General features: G+C 35.3%; 1 protein-coding gene and 2 long non-coding RNA genes across 5 annotated transcripts in view; 1 reads left to right on the forward strand and 2 right to left on the reverse strand.

Annotated features, from left to right (window-relative positions):
* Positions 1-14,020, reverse strand: part of LOC118599903 — a 21,077-nt gene extending 7,057 nt beyond the window's left edge. The window contains exons 1-2 of the long non-coding RNA XR_004949445.1: positions 13,899-14,020; positions 5,469-5,586 (exon numbers count right to left, since the gene is read on the reverse strand). This is a non-coding gene — a long non-coding RNA (uncharacterized LOC118599903). The remainder of the gene's footprint in view (positions 1-5,468; positions 5,587-13,898) is intronic.
* lhx8a (LIM homeobox 8a) lies at positions 13,181-20,995 on the forward strand. 2 transcript variants are annotated; one of them, XM_024273760.2, is made up of 8 exons: positions 13,181-13,383; positions 15,099-15,257; positions 15,402-15,523; positions 16,108-16,328; positions 18,497-18,597; positions 18,934-19,029; positions 19,658-19,838; positions 19,999-20,995. In XM_024273760.2, the coding sequence occupies exons 1-8, from the start codon at positions 13,357-13,359 to the stop codon at positions 20,073-20,075; spliced, it is 984 nt and encodes a 327-aa protein (XP_024129528.1). In that variant the 5' UTR covers positions 13,181-13,356; the 3' UTR covers positions 20,076-20,995. The 2 variants fall into 2 exon arrangements, with proteins under 2 accessions (XP_024129528.1, XP_024129527.1); XM_024273759.2 differs by lacking the exon at positions 13,181-13,383 and adding an exon at positions 14,091-14,246.
* LOC112147405 lies at positions 14,964-17,496 on the reverse strand. 2 transcript variants are annotated; one of them, XR_002919449.2, is made up of 3 exons: positions 17,357-17,496; positions 15,933-16,306; positions 14,964-15,220 (listed from the first exon to the last, which is right to left on the reverse strand). It is a non-coding gene; the product is annotated as an uncharacterized LOC112147405 (long non-coding RNA). The 2 variants fall into 2 exon arrangements; XR_002919450.2 differs by having other exon boundaries at positions 14,964-15,295.
* Positions 20,996-21,466: the final 471 nt, after the last annotated feature.

Genomic DNA, 21,466 nt, shown 5'->3' on the forward strand with positions numbered 1-21,466 from the left:
GAAAAAGGCTCAATAAAAAATGACAATGAACAAAAAAAGTTGTGCCAATAAAAATAAAAAGTGACCAAAAATGTAGAAATATCCCATTACTAAATTAGTTTTGTTTTAATTTTAATGAAATATTTTCCAAAAACTAAGTTGAGGATGTGACACCTCTCCCTTTACTTAAGCTGCATCGCTTCTTCATCACTCTGTTGTTGCATATTTCTTCGATTGCTTAAGTGCTTCATGTTTGTGTTTCAGTCCGTGCAAAAACTATAAAACACAATTTCCAGTGATTTCCATGTGAGTCACTCATAAGTTCCAATGAAAAAAGCCCAAAGAGTGCAGATGAAAAGAGCACATCAAAGATCCAAAAGGTTTTCCTGCTGGCCAGCTTTGCAGAAAGTGGTGAGATACACCGATATCCTCCATGCGTCACCAGGAGATGATGGAGTGACTTTTTTTAAACATATCCTGAGATAAACATCTATAGATGGTATTTAGAAGTTGCTGCTTCCAGTTGCTTGTTAAGAAATTAAAAAGTTCAAATTACTTTAATATGATGGAGGATTTGTGCTGCTATAATTGAACATAAATTTTAACTCTAACAACAACAACAAAACGACTCTAGTCTTTTAACCAGCTTTGCTGTTTTTGTATATAATACAATAATACATTAAAAAATAATTCAAAAGGTCCAAAAAACAACTCTGAATTCTTGAAAGTGCCACATTTTTTTAAAAGTCCCACCCCATTATCTTTTGATATATTAAAAATATATAGAGCTGTCATTGGACCCAAACAAGCATACAAACATCTAACTCTCAAACATCAACATATCAAACCAGAAACTTATAATACTGAATGTTAAATATTGAATCTTAAACATTGAATTGTATAATATTATTTCTAAAGTGATATTTGTGCAAGGTTGTGGTGTAGTTCTATCTGTGTGTAAGTACGGTATCAGTGCACGTACATGTTGGTGTTTGTGAGAATTTATCACTTATCTCTGTAGAATCAAGTTATCTGCACATTTAAAAAAAAAACTGAATTTGATGGAATTTAGATAAGAATTACTGGATAATTTCTGTAGTTTTGGGTTGTAAATGTGCTTATGATTATGGTTTGGATTATTTATTCATTTTTTGGTGAGGGGCTGGGAGTGAAGTACTCCACACTACAAGAAGCTGTTGAGATGGTTGTGAAATCTGGTCAGTGCAGCCTCAGCTGACCTTGCAGTGAGCAGCAGGTTAGACTTTTCCCGGTGGGGAGAGACCTCACGTTTGACCCAATGCTTACCGGAGAGATTAAATCTCTCAGAGAGCCTAGAAACACCCCAGAGAACCTGGAGAAGGTGTCAGTTGCCTCACAGACTCAAAAAAAAAAAAAAAAAAAAGAATAAATAAACCTAATATTAAGTGATTTAATAAATATTGCAAACGGATGAAAAAAAAGCTCTTATTTAATTCCCAATTTAGAATATTGACGCTCCATAATCATCACAATGACAAACAATAATCATTTGAATTTTAGCATCCCATCATGAAAGTGGCTGCAGCCACTTCAGCTCACCGACTGATCCAGAGAGATTTAACCTTTAGCATGATCACTCAACACGTGCAAACACACACAAAGGCTCACACACACACAAAAGTAATGATTTCATCATGTAGCAGGATATCCTACCACCACTATATAAACACTTCAAGAAGGTCTGAGGTCTCCTTTTACTTCCTCGCTCCCTCTACCCTCACGCTGCCTGCATCTCCTCCTCCTCCTCTTCTTCCTCCACTCAGACATGAGATGACTTTTAAAAGTACCAGTAACCGTGGCAATTTATGTCTATGACCGTCAACCCTCGCAGAAATCAAATATTAAGGGTTTCTTATTTTGAAATTAGAAGCTTCGTTTCAATTGTGTTTATTAATTACACCTTTCTTGTTAAAGCAAACCTTATGTTTGGTGAATGTTTTGCTTTTATTTTAAAACAATCATAATTAGTAAATTTGTTGTGTCTAAATAGAGGGTCAAATAATCACTGAATCTGAAATATACTGAAGTTAATAATAAAATAAATCAATAAGGAAGGCTTGAGGCCCAAAACTTGAAACTTTGACGCATGAAAATGAGGATCTGCAGCCTGAGGCTCCAGAGCCACGTGGAGCTCCGTCATCCCACCATTATGGCAGTTTGGCTTTGAAGAAAATCTCTTAGCAATTTGAATAAATATTTTATTTTTTTGGTTAATTTGTTTTAGTTAATAAAGTTTTGTTTATTATGGTTAACATTTTCGACATGTTAGACAATCAAGCAAAGGGTGGTAAATTGTTTAATATATTTCCAGAGTAGTTTATTATTGGAATAAGCTGAAAGCACATACATTGTTTTTATTAGTTTTATGTTTGATAGAAAAAGGAAAGTCATAATAATAGAAAAATACTTTTTTGACTTGGCTGTTTTAAGTAAATCTGTTGCAGCAGGAGGATCTTATTTGACACAGGATATATTTTATTTTGAAAGGAACTTATATGCAAAAGTAAAACAAGTTCAAATTACTATAAAATAAAAATGATAAAACTGTAATAATTCAATTAGTGTAAATATTTAAACGCTACATGTTATAAATTTATGTTTTCATGGTTACAAAAAAATAAAGTTTATTTTTCTAAAATGCCACGTGGGACTTTGAGGCTCTTAATTAAAATCAATAATCCACTGAGGAATTTTGTCATTTTTCCTTTTGGGTTTCATATATTTTCTATGTTTATGTACAGGCTGATGCAACATCAATTTTACTAAACACTTGTGCTTTTCTGAGTAACCATTACAAAATATTTAATTGTTTGATTATAAATACCGAATTACACTTGATGCCAGTAAGTGTGAAGTTAAAAAGTTTGCAAAATTGGACAACTAACTGCAAATAATCTTATCTGAAACATATTTCATGGAAAAAAAACAAACAAAAAAACCCAAAACCTATCAAGCTACATTTTTCCTGCCCACTCTTTCATGTCTCGTGTTGTCCGTCTCCCTACTTGGCAGCTAAATCTCCAAAATCATCAGTAACGTTTAATCTCAAAGGGAATCCAGCCATAACAGATATGTGAAGAGCGGAGCATGTTCAGTCATGTTTGAGTTAGTGTGTGTGTGGGGATTTCATACCATAAAAAAAAAAAAAGTTTTCTCTGCAACCATCTGCTTAGTGGTTGTTAAAGCAAAACAAATGGAGTTTGTCGAGGATGCAGGACCTACTGTGACACCAGGAGTGTCTACTGGTGAACTGAAGGTCTTGATAAATATAGACGTCATTCAAAAGTCCAAGAGTCATTTCTATATTTAAACAATGTTTGCATTATTGGATGAGTTTCTTTAACATTTCACCTTCTACCATTCTACCAAATTAACACAAGTGTAACACTAATGTCAAAAGAAATAATTGTCTTGTAATCAAAAATAGAGACTTTATTAAAGTGACTGTTAACTAAAGTTAAGTATAGTTTGATATGTTGCATTTCAATTCACACAGACCTGCAATCTTGTTCAATTACCTAACAGTTTGACTTTCTGATTGAAGTGAATTAAATAAACAAATAAGAAAATAGCACCAAAAAGCCGGATTTGTTCATGAAGTTACTATTATTTAAGGTAGTAAGTTAGTTGCTATGGGAACCATTTGACCTGATCAAACACTGGCTCTGCTATCGAAAGGCCGAGAAATGTCCTGGATGAGACATAAGTACACCTGATGGACATTTTGAATGCAGAAAATTGATAATAATGCAAATAAAGCTGCCATGATGATCCATGAAGGATTCTCTTCACACCTTCAGGTGTTTTTTCAAAATATGGCAACTTTGAAACACTTAACGAGGTCAAAACTTTCATTAAGCCCATTAATTAATTTGTATTTGTCCACTGTCACCTCAAGACCATGTCACACAACCACAACGTACATTTTGCACATTTTCTATGTGCTGTAATTTTGGTATTTGGCAATACATGCATGATGTGAGGAATTCAGAAGTGTTTCTTGAGTTTCTTGCGTGTGCAGATTTCCATCGAGGGTTTCGGCTGATGGGTCTTTATGCAAATTCACTTTTGAGCTGTTCAAAATTTATCGTTGGTTGAGAATTATGTAGTTTATGAGAAGTTTTTACGCAACTTTTATGCAATTCTAAGGGTTTTTGTAAGGGTTTCCAAGATGCAAAAATGCATGCATGTACCACCAATTTATAACTTTTATATCATGTATTTGACAAACATATAATGTTAAAATTACATAATTGATGCACAAATTACTAATTAATTGCACATAAACAGCGCAATAATCACGCATGGTTCATGCACGATTTGCACATTGTGTGACAGATATTAATAAATAGGCCGATCTTTCACCCTTCCAGATGTCTATACAGACTGGGGGTCCCCCTCTTCCCCTGTCTGGTTCGCCAGGCGGGGAGCCGGGTCTCTCGCGGGGTGGTGTCCAAGTGAAAGGTGGGTCATGTTAGAGGGGAACATAGTGGAAGTGTGACATGGCCTTAACATGCTACATTTGATGGGACCGCCTAATTCTGTCGCAGAGAAAAAAAGCTTTGCACCGTTTTGCAACAATTTACACAAATTAATACTTTATTAATGAAATACTTAATGTCAGGAGTCAGTGCTCCGTCTCCACCTCTGGCAGTAGCAGTCTCCAGAGTACTGGATGTACTTCATCTCCCAGCAACCCCAGCCCAAAGTTCTGCTCAGCTGACTCATTTGCTAATCACCCACAGGGCACCAAAGCACTGCTCAGATCCTCACTCAGTGCGAAGTATTGTTTGTGCCACTTAGCCTGCATTCCGAGCATTTCATCCTGACCTGATCTCCTGTTCCCCTGATTTTTGCTTCATCTTTAATTCTGCTTGTTTGCCGCCTGCCCCGACCCTCGCCTGGATCCTGACCTCTCTGGTTTCTCTCTGATGCCCCTATGCTCGTTGCAGACTTCTGCCGACCTGACCCTGATTTAGATTTGTGGACTATTAGCGGTGTTAATAAACTTGCTGCACATGGAACCAGGCGTCTGCCTGTTCTGTGACAGTTAATAGAAAGTCTTGCATATTGGTACAACAGCCACTTTTTTGTGCACCAGAATCAATCGATTCACATTTATCAGATAAATGGTCGACCAGTTGTGGTAGGGAAAAAGCATGTGTTATTTAGATATCGCCAGCGACATTTCTGGTGTTAAAGGGTCATCAATAATATGTTTAGTATGTCTATTCCCACTTAGCGACATAGCTCAGAAGAAAGCAATTCTCAGATGGGTGTAGATTAAGGATTTTAAAATCCAGAAGTCTAGAAAGATAAATAAGTTTGCTCGTTTTTTGCTTATTTGAGCCGTTAAGGTCTGGGTGGATTGTCTCACTGTCCAGCCAGAACCTGCCGGCCCATTGTTGAGCCACCACTCAGCGGACCGAGCGGACGTACACCTCCATTACCTCTCCATGTTTACCTCCAACGCCAGCCCAGAATAGCCCGTCACTCAGCAGCGGTTATTCACCCATTTCCTCCAATAGCGTGACTCCGTCATACATGGGGGAGGGTGCTGGAACTTAACTAAAACAGGACAAAATGAGAAAAACAAGATGTGACAGAGAAGAGGGTTTCACAAAGGCCAGGAAACCCAGAGACATGTCAAAGAGAGAGATGGAGGAACAGATAGAAGGGCGGACTGGGGGAGGAATGAGCCCAGCTGAGGGATAATGGAGTTAGAAATGAATGAATATGGCCAAAGGAAAGAGTGAGCGGATGTTGGAATAAAGAAGGAAAAAGAAACACAAGGAACAGAAAGAGTCATTCTACACCTTTGAAGTCCACTTTAGGACACAAAGAGTTTTGGGTAATATGATTCAACAAACATTAGCAGCCTCTGTGCATGCCCCGGCGGATGAACCGACGAAAGCTTTTTATTAACACAAATGATTCAAAGCTTTTCATTTTTTTTATAGCCATGTTACTGAGCAGACTGACAGACAAAGCTTTGATCTCCTGCTCTCATTCCACAGCCTCAGCGCCTGTGGAATATAGATTTCTGCTCATTACTAAAAATAATAAGACTACAAAATGAAAACAAAAAAACAACAGTGAAATAAATATTAATTTGCCCTTTTGGTCTGAACTTTTGATTCCTTTAAAACTAAAAGGAAACACAAAAATGCAAAAACATCACAGGAAGATGTTTGTTTTTACAAAAAAATGACTTTCTCCATGATCACCAGAACATCTAAAATTCTAATTTTATATTTGCTTATATGATCATAAATTTCTATCCAGTTTTTGAGCCTTTTTCCTGTTCATTCCACAAATTAACTAACTGCTCTAAATAATTTTATTCTTTTGGTTTGGACAAAAACTGATTTCTTTAAATTAGTTTTTACTTTTAATCCCATAAGAACCCATGGGGACATCAGAGTAACAGAAAAATATCTGAAATATTATCTGTGGTCAATTTGGTTTATGGTATTTTCCACATAATTTTAGATTAAAGATCAAAAGTCTATGGATAAAATAAAAATGTTTAAATACAAAAAGAAAAAAATTCAGAGGTTAAAACTGTAAGGAAAAATTTATATTAAAAAAAACAAAAACAAGAAAAAAAACAGTAAAGTGTAATATTCAAAGGGCTTATTCCAAGCATCACAATTACGTGTCATAACTCTTATGTGTATTTCAAACCAAAACATTTTAGACCTAATGACATTTTTGAAAACTTAAGGTTAAATTTTGATGGAAAACTCCTGTATTTTAATGGCAGGTAAACGTCATTCCTACGTCATTGTAAACAAGAAACGTGATAGGCAAACTCACTGGTGAGTTTAATACTGTACGGCTGGATAGTTTCAATATTGTTTACTATTTTTGTTGCACCTGTGATGTTAGTTTGGCTTTTTGAGAGGCTGTACGCCAGCAGCAGAGAGTATAAAGAAGTCCCGCCCACAACTCAATGAGGCCAATTTCTGGTCAACTCCTGCGGCTCTGCAGTAACTATATTGTAGAAAGGCACTGTTTTTTTAAATAATTACTATTTTGGCTAAAAACAGCATAATTATAACAAAAAGATCACTGAAAGCTCTTTTATATTAGATAAAAAAAATGATTGAAGTTGAACTTTAAGCCATTTGTCAGAATACCTGTTTGTATCTCTGTCACAGGATACATAAATTAACTGAAAAGGATGAAGAAGAACATTTGTAAAATCATATTTAGGTGAATTAAAAAAGTGCTAATTTTAGCTGCACACTAACCCTCATTATGGAGACAGTTTTGTTAAAACAAAATGGTTTAACCAGGAAAATCAGATTAAAAATAAACATCTTTTGAAAGGAAAAAAGGGGCAACTGGGCAACTCAAGCAAAACTCAAAACATCAACTAAAAAAATATTTTTACAAAAAAAAAAAAAAATCTTTCGTTTTGTTCCAGTTTGTTTTCTTTTACCGATAACCAATTCAAGATGTGCAGAACAGAGAGCAATGATAGGAAGTATCTGTTGTGGATCTTTCCACACAGTGTTGTGGGTAATCCAACATAAATTCTTTATAGCCGCATGTCTGTGTCCCAACAGAGAAACTAAGAAACGAATGAGAGGTCAACACAAGGAGGAGTCTTTCATTGAGTCTGGAGTTTGTTTAATAGTCATGTTAGCCGATCAGCTGACAGATAAAGCTTTGAAGTCTAAGCACAGAGCAGGGCCTCAGAATTAGAATATATTCGGCTTTACAACTTTAGAAAAGTGAAATGAGCAAGAATTGCTTTTCCAAAGCTTAAGTCCCTCTGTGACAATTTTTGGTTTATTTAAAAAGAAGATTCCCATTAGTGTTTTAATGATTATTATGAAGTTTGTAACCAGAATTCCACAATCTAAATGTCTTAAAAGCCATTCTTCATGTTGATCTGAAGCCTGTTTCCAAAATCTCCTCTGAGGGGGTGTGGCTCTTGGTGTAGAGCTGAGTAGCACCGTCCCTGCATTCAAAAGTCTTGTGCTGTTGCATTCCTTTCTACAACCTTTTATAGGCTCTACATACAAAATCTGTAGCCATTGAACATGCACTGAAAGTTTAACTAGGCTGAACGAGTCAGGGAGTCTGACTTGGTAGTGTTGCATGTCTGGCATCCCTTTTAATTCAGTGCCAACTGTTTAAAAAAAGAAAATTAATCATGGAGTATAAATTAACAATTCTGGTCATTCCAGATGTTAATGGCTGATTTTTTTTTTTTTTAATTACTCTACACAAAGATCTAATATACAGTTATACTGATCTCCCTTCCTCAACAAGTCTTCAAAGTTGTAAGATTAGGTGGAGTCCACACGTGTCCTCCCACCTGCTATTTATCGTTGGTCTAAAATTGGACTTTTAGTCATGAACTGATAAAAGTAAGTGATTACATTTTGATACTTTGGGTTTTGGACATAAGAAAGGCGGGGCTTGTGTGTGACAATTGGAGACTTAAGTGACCAATCAAATTTGAGCTTTTACCACTTGATCTTTACAACAGTCCAACAATAAATATATACAAATATTTTTTTTCAGATAAAAAAAAAAACATATGATCTCAAAAGGAGAAATGTCACCAAAAAAAAAGCAATAGTTCACAAAATAATTATACCTATGTTAATCATTTCTACATTCTCATTGTGTCTTGGAGCTGTTTTTTTTTTTAACTTTGAATTATCTTGATGATCTAAAATGCTCCGTGAGACCAAAAAACATCAGTTTCCCTGAATAATGTAACTTTCTTTTCTCAGAATGGGCTTCCATTGAGGCTAATGTCACGTCACCGAGCAGAACTCAAGTCATCCGTCATCGGTCAGAGCTGCTAATGAAGCCCAGATGTTCCACGCAGACCCGGCCACTTTCTCTTTGTTGTCACTGTAATACAGTACCCAGAATCCTGCTGTTTGTTGTGGCTGTCCTGGTTATGGCTGAGTACTCGATACATTATATAAAAAAAAAAAGACAAAATGTGGACATGCTCAAACACGCAGAGTCTTTGACTTTATCACAGTTAGTCATGCTTTGTTATTCAAGGCCGTATTCTGTGTGTTTGTGCCAAAGTATGCATGCAAGTGTCTGATTGTGAGGGAATGGACAGTTGGGAATTTCATTTTTTACTTTGATCCAACTTTAAGAGGATTAAGTTCTGAAGTCCAGATTTGAACTATTTTGATGTTTTAGGGTTCTAATTCTGCAATAAGTCAGTTACCTATTCATCCCCACTCCATTATTATCAAACATGATGCCCAATTTATTTGTTTGACTAACAAAAAATACTATAAGCGTATTATGATTTGAGTGAAAGGACCGCCACCTTTGTTCTGTTCGGGGTCGGGTAACCAATACAAACCCAGCAGCAAGCGAGGAAGGTGGTCTACTTCCGTCTCAGATACCCACACACAGGTTGATCCCATCTTTCACCAAAGACTCTCTGACATCAAACTAAGTGATCTCAGATCCACTTGCGCACAAACAGATGGAGACACACCCGTACCGTCACACTTCCTAGGAGCGAGATAAGCCGCAGCATGTCACGATCAAACTAGAAGCAAATGCTGCTTTCAACTAAAAACAACTGTGTGTTTATAGGATGCTGGGATGTTTTCAGCTGAGGAGGGAAACCAAGCCCACTAACAAACACTGCCAGCGCTCACGAAAGCTGACGTCAGGATGATAAACACAATGTGGAAAGCCACACAAGCCTAAATGTGTACAAAGAGGGTTATTTCTTATTCTTATTTTGAATTTGCTGCATAATTTTTCTCAAGAAAAGCTAATTTTTAGAGATTTTTACAGATCAATAACCAAAAATAGACTTTAAAGTCCAGTGGCAGATCTTTTAATATAAGAAACTTAATTTACGACAAATTATTGTCTTACCCTAATGACCAGTCTTGCTCCCTTTGATGGCCATATAATAAAAGAGTAGTGGAGTATTCACTACTGTATTAGCAAGAGTCTGATGATATAATGCATATCCCGATCGGTGTCTCACAATACGATACGTACTGCGATATATCTTTTGTTTTTTAAGAGTAAGACTTAGAAAAAGAACTCTACCTGAATATTTAGGGTTTAGGTGGAAAACAAAAGTAAGACGCTTAAGGACACTCATAAAGAATTGATTAAATATAATCTTGCCTGTATTTAAAATCGTTACAAGTATTACCAAGCGAGATACTGTGATATATCACCAAATCGATTTTGTCCTATACACCTAGTCTGTTACCCTGAGAGGTCATGGGTTCAACTCCACAATTGGCTCCAAATCTGAAAATGGCTCCATGAGCCTGATGCGAAACAGTGGGTGCTGTTACGCTGTGGCGACCCCGAAAGGGATAAACTGTAAGTGAACTACTACAGCCTCCCTGTAGACACCCACCATGAAGGGGTTAAATTTGGAACTTAATCCAGCAACTTTACCCAGGGGAGGGGCCAAAAATAGATCAAACCAGATGTTATGGTTGTCACTTTTAATCTAACATTAAATACATGTTCTAATTTAAACCATAAAAAATTGTGTCCATTTAGAATGAGAATGTTCACCATCATAGGTGTTTATTTGACTACATCTTCTCAGAAACATCTCACAACAGTGATACGCTGTAGTATCAAACCATCCAACCAGTTCAAAAGCAAAAATATAAATCAGCGTTAATAAAATTATAGGACAAAATTATAGTTCCAGTCTACCACAGAACTGACAGGCTGGGTGCAGAGTAGGCGTGGGCTGCTGGTGAATCACCTGACGCTATCTTGTGTATTTGAACAGAAAACTGGATAATTTTCTACTTTTTTTTTTTTGAACAAATAAATTAAAAATCCACACAGAAAAAAAATCCTGTCGAAAAATTAAGATTTTATTTTTAATTTTAAAAAAGTATATTCATTTTATTTATGTAATTCTAAGCAATATTTTGCAGGTGCAGCACCACCTCACATGCCTCCCTGTCACTGAACTTCATGTATGTGAATTCACTCTTATAGTACAACATAACTAAATTTTAAGATGCTGACACCAAGTGCAATCTTGTAAAACTACATCAAATCTAATTCATTAAATTAAACTGTTGTGATGTAAATGTCAGGAATGATGTTTGTGAATTATTAAGAATTAAAGATGGGGATCAGTCATTTGTTTGTAAAAAGAAAAAAAAAAAAAGAATAAATTGGAGTTTAAAGATGATGTTTTTTAAAGTGTTTTAAATAGAGGGTCAAGAGTTTAATAATCTGTAAAGTATAACAATGCAAGTTGGAAATTGAACTTTAAAGAATGGCAAAGTTACAGTAATTTGACAACATCAATCTGAGAACGCATAACATTTATTCCCCACATCTGCGCTGCAGACACTAAGAAAGTGTTGCATCTGCAGAGACAACAAGTGGAAAGTAAGCATCAAATGAAAACAATAAAAACACTTCCGAAAGACACACAACTTGAATTAGATTAACAATTGTAAAGATTCAGAAGTGCACAATTTTAAGGTTAGTTTTCAAGGGGAAATCTGTTCATCACAAAATTCATAAAAATAATTTCAAAATTGTTGCACAAAAACAGCTCAGGCAGACCTTTGAAGCATTTATAGAAGGTAAAAATCCAACAAAACAATGAAAAGCCGATTAAGGAAATGACTTTTTTTTTGAGGATCCTGCAAGAAAACATTGAAAATGCTCAATTCTACTTCACTGCAGCTAAATTTTGTACAATAATTCTAGTATTTTAACTCTACATTTTTGTTGCCATTGGATTATTTTTCCAAAAAGTGTCAATAACGTCCTATATAATTGTTTTTTCATGCTTTATTCCCTATCAATAAAGCCACTAAAAAGAAAGTATGTACTGAAAGTATCAGAAATGCTAAATTCATAATATTTTGATTAAAAACAGAACAAAGAAAGAACAAAAACTGTGGAAAAACTATGATTTCAGAACAATTCAGACATTTATTTCTTTTTAATAATTTAAATTAAGTCAAGTTAAGATTGCTACACAAAGTCAACCAAAGATGACAGAAAAAGTGCATTATAAATAAATCAATAATAGAATAAAAAAGGAAAATGTCCTTCAAAGCTACAATTCCTTTCTAGGATGTGCAATTTAGGATCAGATTAAATATTTCATAGCCAAGCTTTTGTTGTTAACACTTTTGAGTTATTTCAAATCATTTTCAGAATTTGACTGACAGTAGATTTGGCATAGTCAATAGATATTTTTCCCATCTTGTACGTCAAACAAATCTCCCCTGCCCCGAGCTAAACTGTGAAATTCTGGGATCATGTTTGATAAATGCACAGATGAGGCCCACAGGGATTTTGGGGTCAGCCTCCTGCCTCTCCATTCACAACGAGCCTCTAAGAATTGTTTCAATCATGACTTTTAGACCCTATTATTTTAAAGTCTTCCCAAGAGTTAGTACAAGGAAATAGTGATTGAAATAATTATAGATCCGTATAAATAATAATTGAAATATATCGATAAGATGTATAATAAGTAATACAAAAAATGTCAAGAATTTAAGTTTGTAATTCTGATTGAAAATATGTTTAAAGAATTTTAATCTGATGGTTGTTTGAAATACAATAAGCCTTATTTGATGCTGTTCACATGGCTTGAATATCTACAAAAATATAAATAATCCTAAAACACAGTCCAGATCTGTTTTTATAAGATCCCTGAAGGCAAGAAAGGAAAAGATGACGCATGCTGATATGGTCAGAGTGGCTAACTCTCACCGGAAAAGTTAAACTTTTATCAAGATTGAAAATAAATTTTAAAAAATGATACTATAGGAACTTATGTCCTTTAATGCGTTATGGGGAATCCATCTTTTCAACTTGTGAAACTTTGAAAGTACTGGATTTGTTATGTGCCCCCCCCAAAAAAAAATAGAATTTACCTTGAAAAGGTTTAGATTTATAAAAGTAAATAAAAAAATACTGGAATACTTAAATAAATAATGAAAGCAGTTACAATATTAGAATATTTGTCATAACTTTGAATATAAGAGAAATAGAGCAAATTTATCAGGGTCGGTTTAAGAATAAATGTTAAGTTTTCTTATCAGGAAGTATTATTTTCGGCCGCCCTGTAAAAATGAACTGAAAGGAAAAAAAAAAAACCTTAAGGTTGCGGGGCGGACCCAGGCCACCGCATGAGGGAGGCGCGCTGGGTTTTTATGAAATAACAAACCGGGCTCCAACAATAAGAGCAGTGGACGCGTGTTTTTCAATTTAAAAGCACTAAATTCAAGTTTGACCAGAGGAATTACAACAGATCTGAAGGACGGAGCGCCTGCTCAGCTGGAACATCTGGCAGACCCGCCAAGCTCTAAAATGTTCAACTGCGTCTCCAACAGCGCGGTGAGTAAAGCGCTAACTCCGTTTCAAGGGGACAAGAAAATAAGATATTTTGTGAAAATATATCAGAGTTATGGAAATTACAAGTTAAGCCAAAGGAGCTCTTTTGGAGCTCTCTAAACTCCTTTATGGCCTTTTCATTTTCACACTAAAACAAAATTTTATGATTCATGTATTTTTTTTATAAAGATCAAATTTTAACATGTTAAAATGTGTTTAAAAATATTGAAAAAATTAATGAAAGTACTAAAATGTTTAATATTTCAAGTAAAAATGCGTCTCTCCACCAAATCTGCACATTATTACCTCATAGCTGTACTAAATAATGCTTCTTTGTTTTATTTTATTTTATTTTTTTTTAGTTTGCAAGTTTAATGGTTGAGAGACGAAGGTAAAACGCCCAAGCTTGGCTTGAAATATATATATATCTATATATTTTTAAACCCTCAGCAGTGTCTTATGGCTCAGACAATTACACGCACGTGCCCTAATTAGCACAATCACAGAATGCTACTCACGTGTGCGCGCGCGCTTGTTTCGGCGCAGGAACTTGATGCCAAACAGAAAACTTCTCTTCGCGGTGTTAAACTCAAACTTCGTACTAAAACACTTTCATAATATGTTCGAACGCACATTTCGTTTCCCCAATTGTAATAATTGTCATTAAAATTATTTTTTATTCTCTTCTACTGAACTTTTATCGACGTCGTTGTCATGGAGATGGGGAGGGGTGTGGGGTGGTATATGCGGGCTGTCTCCGGGCTGGACTCAGTCGCGTGTAAGGCGGCGGGCCTCGCAGCATGGCGGAGGAACCGGCGGAGGCCGTTTTTACCGACACACAGGATGGGCACAGTTTTTACGACACAGTAGGTGTTTTTATTAACGTCGAATGAACGCCTTTCTTCTATCAAGGTTAATTCAAGGTTTTAGGTTTGGAAAAACAAAACTTTTTTTGGTGCTTGAGTCGTTTGACTGCCATTTATTGTGTGTATTTAATATAAGTTTCAAAATTAAGGCCTGACGACGCTAATTATAGCAGGTTTAGCTTTCCATAATAAAATGGGAAAATAGTTTAACTACAAAGCTACTTTTCTTCAAATCTTGTGCCAGTTTACCTCAATAAAACAGTTGTGTAAGGTTTCATTTATGTTTTTAAAGAAATGACACGTTCTGGTCTGTAAACTCCATGACTTTTACAGCCTGAGTTACACAAATTATTTTCTTCTCAGGCATTTTGCCAAATTTCTTCATATTTCCACACCATAATTGCAAAAGCAGCATTTTAGTCATTACATTCAACTTCTAAGATGTCCTAACTCTCTAAATTTATTTTTTTTAAAACCTCAACGGTCTCCATTAAGCTTACATTTTTACAAGATTTTAGTCCTTTAGTCAAAGTTAAACCAGTATTATAAATGTTTTCAAAGTCTTTTCTCGGATTTCTAAACATTTGGAAACCACTTTGGATCTGATTCTAAGTATGTCTATGCACATCAAAGTAAAACTTTAGTTTGTATGCACTTTATTGCATAATTCAATTTTAAACTCAACTAAAAAAAACTGAATTAATGACAAATTCTTCATAAAATTAGAGGGTTTTTATTATTTGAAGATTTTACAAAAATGAAACTTTACAAAAAGGTGTAATTTCAGATTGTTTTGATATTTCTGCCAATTGTTCAAAAAAAAAAAGTTGATAACACTTTGCTCTTTAACAGGGCTCCTCTGGGTCTGATGATCTTTTTGAGGAGGACTCCTACTCTCCATCTTCCTTCTCCTCCTCATCCTCCTCCTCTGTTCCCATGGTGGGCTCGTTGCAGGGTAAAACTCTGTGCACCTCCTGCGGCCAGGAAATTGTGGACAGATACCTCCTTCAGGTCTGACATGAAGAACTTTCAAAGTTGAACATAATCGGCTGAAATTTTAACAAAAAGGCTGTTATTCTTAATTGTAAAGTCTACAGCTACTGTTAAATTCAGCGTTTTAAATAGAGCTAATTTTTGTTGTCTCCTCCCTCGAAGGTAAATGGCCTGTGCTGGCACGTGCGCTGCCTGTCATGCAGTGTGTGTAACACTTCGCTGGGACGACACGTCAGCTGTTATGTGAAAGATACACAGGTTTTCTGCAAACTTGATTATTTTAGGTATGTTCATGTGTAAAATGTTTAAAATATCCAACTGGTAATATTAAAATTGTGAATGTACAAATAATGCTTTTTGAACGAAGAAGAAGAAAAAAAAAATGTCCCCCCAAAAACATGTGGGATAATATGAACTGTTATTTGAAATCATAACTTTTAAATTTAGAAGTTTTTATGAATGTAAAATTTTGCTACTCATTTGACATCATAAATATTTACACTTAACTTTTGGTTAAATTTGACAGTTAATAAATTAAATAAGTCTCTGAACAAACGCTGTTGAGTTAATTATTTTTACAACATAAACTCCCCTGCAAGAGACTAAATCCAACGTAGTTCTCAATGTCTAGTTTAAGTCTGCATAGAGTAAATATGGCTTTTATTTTGAAATGTAAAAATGCTTTCAGGTTACCTGGGATCTTGTTGGGAGTGTGCTTCACATTCAGCCCTTCACAAATGACTTGTGGAGGTCAAACTATCCGATTCTTAAACCAGAAGAAGCTCCCTGCTTTAGTTAGCCCAGTTCTTCTCAGATGTCATACTGAAGCCAATCCCTTTCCAACTCCTTCCTTTCTTGTTTTCTTCAGGAGGTATGGTACTCGCTGCGCTCGGTGTGGTCGTAACATTCACTCTACTGACTGGGTGCGTCGGGCAAAAGGTAGCACCTTCCATCTAGCGTGTTTCTCCTGCGCCTCGTGCAAGCGCCAGCTCTCCACTGGAGAGGAGTGTGGACTGCTGGAGAACAGGGTCTTCTGTCGGCCTCACTACGACATCGTCATGGAGAACCTGAAGCGATCCAAGGAAAATGGTGGGTTCCTGCATGAAGCTTTGACATCCTTTTCCTCTTCAAAACCACAGATTATAATCACAATGATGATGACAGTTCTTAAGGTTGCACATTTTGAGTTAATATATCAGCAAAGAGTTTTTTTTGAATGGAGCAGCTTTATTTATAGTCCTAATAACAGCAGGTAAATTTGAGCATAGATCTTTGGTCAGTTCAAATTGGATCAGAGACTGCTGAAAGTTGCAGTATGTATAAAGGAAGTTTGCCACTAAACAGATTCTAATAATAATAAAAAAAAACATCTGTCAAAGCATTCTAATTTATTTCCATAGTAATAGCTCATTTTGATGTAAAACAAATATTACTCAATTACTGGCTTAAGTTAACCTTGCAGGATCATTCATTGAATCTTATCAGCTGGAACTTTGTCAATATAACAAATATTCTTTGCTATAATAATACCGGAAAATTTCCTTTACACATTTAATCTACTTTGATTCAGTTCTGAAATTCAGACAGCACTTTTGGTGCCATTCCCAGGAAATAAAGAGTTTTGTCAGCTGATAGAAATTTGATAATCAGCAGATGACAATGTTTAAATGACACAAGTATTATGGCAAATAAATTCCGTAAATGTAGTTTGTCTTGTTTCAGAAACATTTACTTCACCATCCATACAAACAAATGAAAAAAATCAGATTTATTAGCACGACTTAGCAATGGCATCTTCTTTATGATGGATTGTGTCCTAAAAGACCCCATCTTAGACCATCTAAAAAAGGGCCCCCACTCAATTAAACCCAGTTTCCATCAGAAATCTTCCTGAAACAAATGCACAAAACTTCACTCTGTGCAGCTGGCTGAAGTGGGTTGGTGTGAAATCTGCTTTATGCAATAATTCCTAACAAAGTTCAGTCTCTTCACAACACAAGTCCTTCATTTATTGAGTTAAATAATGTTCTCTGATTTTGTTCTGATATGACCAAAACCTTTTATACTTTGTTGGAGGGTAAAATAAAGCTTGACATATATGAAATCTAGTGACTTACACTCTTGTGATGAGGCATCCTTCTCCCAGACCAGAACGTTTGCACGGCAGAGACACATTTGGTGAACTGAGTTTCATTCCAGCTAAGAAAGTGCTGCATCGATGCACCTGGTAATCTCAGCTGTCTCCAATAAATGCAACACCTTGTAGGGAGAGGAATTAGCATGTGTGCTGGAGGTGATCCTCAAGCTTTCAGCAATCAGAACTCTTGAAAACAAAGTTTCCATCTTTTCTAAGTTTCATCAGTTATTTTATAATACATCTTTTTGTTATTAATGCACACTGATCTGACACATTTTATCAGAAACAAAAGCAGCTCAGATATTTTAACTTGCATAATTTTATCTTGTTCAACTCGAGTCTGATTTTCCAAAACATTTGACTTGAAATGATTTGATATTTTGACAACATAATTTAGTTCTCCTCCTTCCTGTGACAGAGATGCACTGCAGTGTTGTGTGGATGACTCGTCTAGTTTTTTAAAAAATATTTTAAAGAAGGACGCTATCAACAAAATCAAATTTTTGCGGGCAGTTGATCTGTGAAATGAAAATATCTCTCTGGGTACCAAACTGAAGCTGCACTCTGTACTTGCTAAAAGTAAACTAAAAAAATGTTTTTCTGTTATGAGTCTATCGCTTCTAAAGTTAAAATGTAAAAAAATTAACAGAAATGACACATGCAAAGTCTCTAAAATCACGTTTCTCTACTGATGTCCAGTTTGAGCTTGCACTACTTTTCATGCCCATGTTTAAAGGAGGAAACAGCTAAAATCTGCTGAGACTAGTTAAGATTTTTTCATCCTTTTTGAACATAACATTTCCATGTCTAATCCCTTTAAAAAAAAAAAAAGGTTGAATTTAGAATAATACAGTTTTAATGGTGTTTTTATATTTTAAAAACAATAAAAGAATCGATATGAATATGTATGCATGTAAACATAATCTATGAAAGTTTAACAATGTGCCTAATAAAATGACCAATTAATGCATTTGTGCAGAATTGAAAAATTAAGAAACATTTATTGCATTGTTGCCCTGACTTGGTTTACCAAGAAACATTAGTATTTTCAGGCATTAAATAATCTAAAAAAGGTGACAGGAATTTTACTGTATTTATATTTTTACTAATGTTCTTTCAGAGCAACCAAGACCGGAGGATGGGAGTGCAAACAAAGACTCCAGTACTGTTGGCCGGCCTGCCAAGAGGGCAAGAACGAGCTTCACTGTGGATCAGCTTCAGGTGATGCAAATATTCAATACTATACTTGCCATACACTCTTGCTTTTCTGTTTTCTTTTATATATATATATCTGTATTACGTTCACTTACCGTTTGATTTTTCATTTGTTTTTCTGTTTTATTTTTCTTTTTTGTGTATTTTATCAGAACTGATCCAAAGAATAGAAGCTTCATCAGTCTAAACAAACATAGCTGTGAAAGATGCGTCCAAACTGGATATGTTGGATTCAGTCAGCTACTGTTGATCTGACTTCTGTTAACGTGGCATCTAAAGACAGACGGTGGATTTTAGGTCACTGTGAAGCTGAGATGGTCTCTGTATTTTCTCGGTGTTCAGGTGATGCAAGCCCAGTTCGCTAAAGATAACAACCCAGATGCTCAGACTCTGCAAAGGCTGGCTGAAAAGACTGGACTTAGCCGCAGAGTGATTCAGGTAAAGCGGCTGCTGAAGATGTAACTTTTGATTGATTGTGATGCAAAATCATCTATATATTTTTGAACAGATTTAAACTTAGTTACAACCAAGCAATCAATTGATTGATTGATGGATGTTGAGATTTTTTTTTTTTTTTTTAGAAAAGGAAAAAATATTCATCTTATAATTATTGAATGAAACTAAACAAATTGCTAAACTTTCTTTAATAAAATGATCAAATTTGACATTCAAAACTAACAGTCTTTATCTGACCAAAAAGGGGAAAAAAAAAGAATTCCTGCAAATGAAAATTTTGTAGACGGATGACATTGATTGTTTTTTTAATTGATTAATCCAGCTTTTTACAGGTACACATGTTCATTGGGTTTAATCCCCTTTTTTGTGGTCTCCGTGACACACAAACAAAACAAATATAAAGCTATAACTTTGGGTTGGCCTCACATAAAAAGTATAGATTTCTGGTAGTAACCAGTTTGAACCAGAATGTTTCTAAATGTAATGTTTAATAATTTACTTCACGTAAAAACATTTGATTTAAAATGGTACTAAAATCCTCATGACAGTTATCTGTACACACACCGAAGGAAATAACACAATGGAAATGTAATCTGATCTCCTCTTCCAGGTCTGGTTTCAGAATTGTCGGGCTCGTCAGAAGAAGCATATCAACCCAAATCACGGCTCTTCAGGCATGTTGACATCGATTGGTTCAGGCCAGCTGACTCCACCACTGATGGACAATCTACAATATACAACTTATATTAATCCTGACCCTCCTCTGCTTACGACTCTCACTTATATGGATGGTAAGAGAGCAAAACCCTCACTGGAAAAATACCTGACCATGACCAAAGTCTACCTTAAATTTTATATCAATTGTTATTTTGTCTGATTGTAATCTAAGTTGACAAAAGATTTGATCTCAGTGGAGTAAATATTCTGTTCATTTTTCCACCTCTCTTTCAGTTCAAACTCCCGACCCCCTTTTGCTTCAGCCTCTCCTGTCTCATCCATTGACACAACTGCCCATCAATCACACCTGAGTCTCAGCTCACCTGCTGAGAAGTAAAGCTCATCGGTTTAAGGGAAGAATGAAGATGTGTGGGGGTGGACACCACTGGTTTAAAAACGTGGGGTTTGCATGAGTTTATCACAAATGATTGCACTGAATTGTCACTACTGCCTAACGTGTGCACATACTTAGAATAATAAAGGGGTTGAAACTAGAGTAATACTCTTAAAGGGATTCAAATATGACGTGTAAAAGATGTAGTTTTCTTTTTTGGAAAAATAAACTTGTGTTAATGTGTCATGAATTTATGTATTTAATTTATTCTGAGAATTTGCTCAGATAAGGCACTTTGTTTGAATGAAATGAAAAAAACTGCTTTTGTTTTCAGAAATGTAATCTAAAGATTGTTTTTTTTTTTCAGCATGGGTTAAAATAAATAAGCTGCAAAAAATATATGCATGCAGGAACTGTACTCTTTGTGTTATCTTGGTGTAGACACATGCACAGTGAGCTTATCAACCAGTTTGGGCTGCCTATTTTTTTTTTTTTACTCTGATATTTAAATTCTGTCTCACCTTCCATCTAGAATTGTTACATTTTTTATGTTTGTGTTACAGAAAAGTATGCAATGAAGTGATGCATTATTTCAATTGACTATTATTGTGGAAATTCACTTGGAACAATGTGCAAAGAGAAAGATTCTTTGTTTAAGAACAGCGGCTACATGAGTATTCTTCAATTTTTATTTTTTTATTATTTTGATTTAAATGTAAAGTGAAAAGAACATGCAAGATATTTGTAAGGTAAATGTATTTTTGTTTGGATCAAAGTAATGAATTTGTGATAACAGTTTTTGTTTAATTTTCAAATAACCTAAAGTCACCTCATCTTGATCTCTACTGCTGTGGAAGCTTGTGACTTTGAATAAATGAAGCATCATTTTAGAAAATATCCCGTTTTCTCTCCTTTGTTGCTAATTTGCCATTTATCATTTAATCCAGACCCCATTTCATTCACTTTGAAAGATAGATCTGAAGTTGAGTTTCTCTTTGGGAGTGATGAGGACAGACGGGATCAGAGGAACTGCTCTAGTTAGATGCTTTGAGCTAGTCAGGACACATTTAGAGGATGATGAGCGGTGATGCTGCTACAAAGAATGCTGAGGTTGGAGCTTTCAGGAAAGAAGTCTAGAGCAGAGTTCTGCAACCTTCAACACATAGAGAGCAGTTTTGTACTGACTACAACTCAGTGGAGCCATAAAAGTATTATTTCTAATTCAAATAAGTTTGAATATGTTTTGTTGTTATTTTTATGATTAATATAAATGAAATATTGTTTTTGAAATAGATAAAATGTTAAAGGAGCCACGTGTGGCTCTGGAGCTTCAGATTGCAGACCCCCGGTCTACAGGAAGATTAAAGA

This window comes from Oryzias melastigma, linkage group LG17 (assembly GCF_002922805.2).
Source record: "Oryzias melastigma strain HK-1 linkage group LG17, ASM292280v2, whole genome shotgun sequence".
Lineage (NCBI taxonomy): Eukaryota > Metazoa > Chordata > Actinopteri > Beloniformes > Adrianichthyidae > Oryzias > Oryzias melastigma.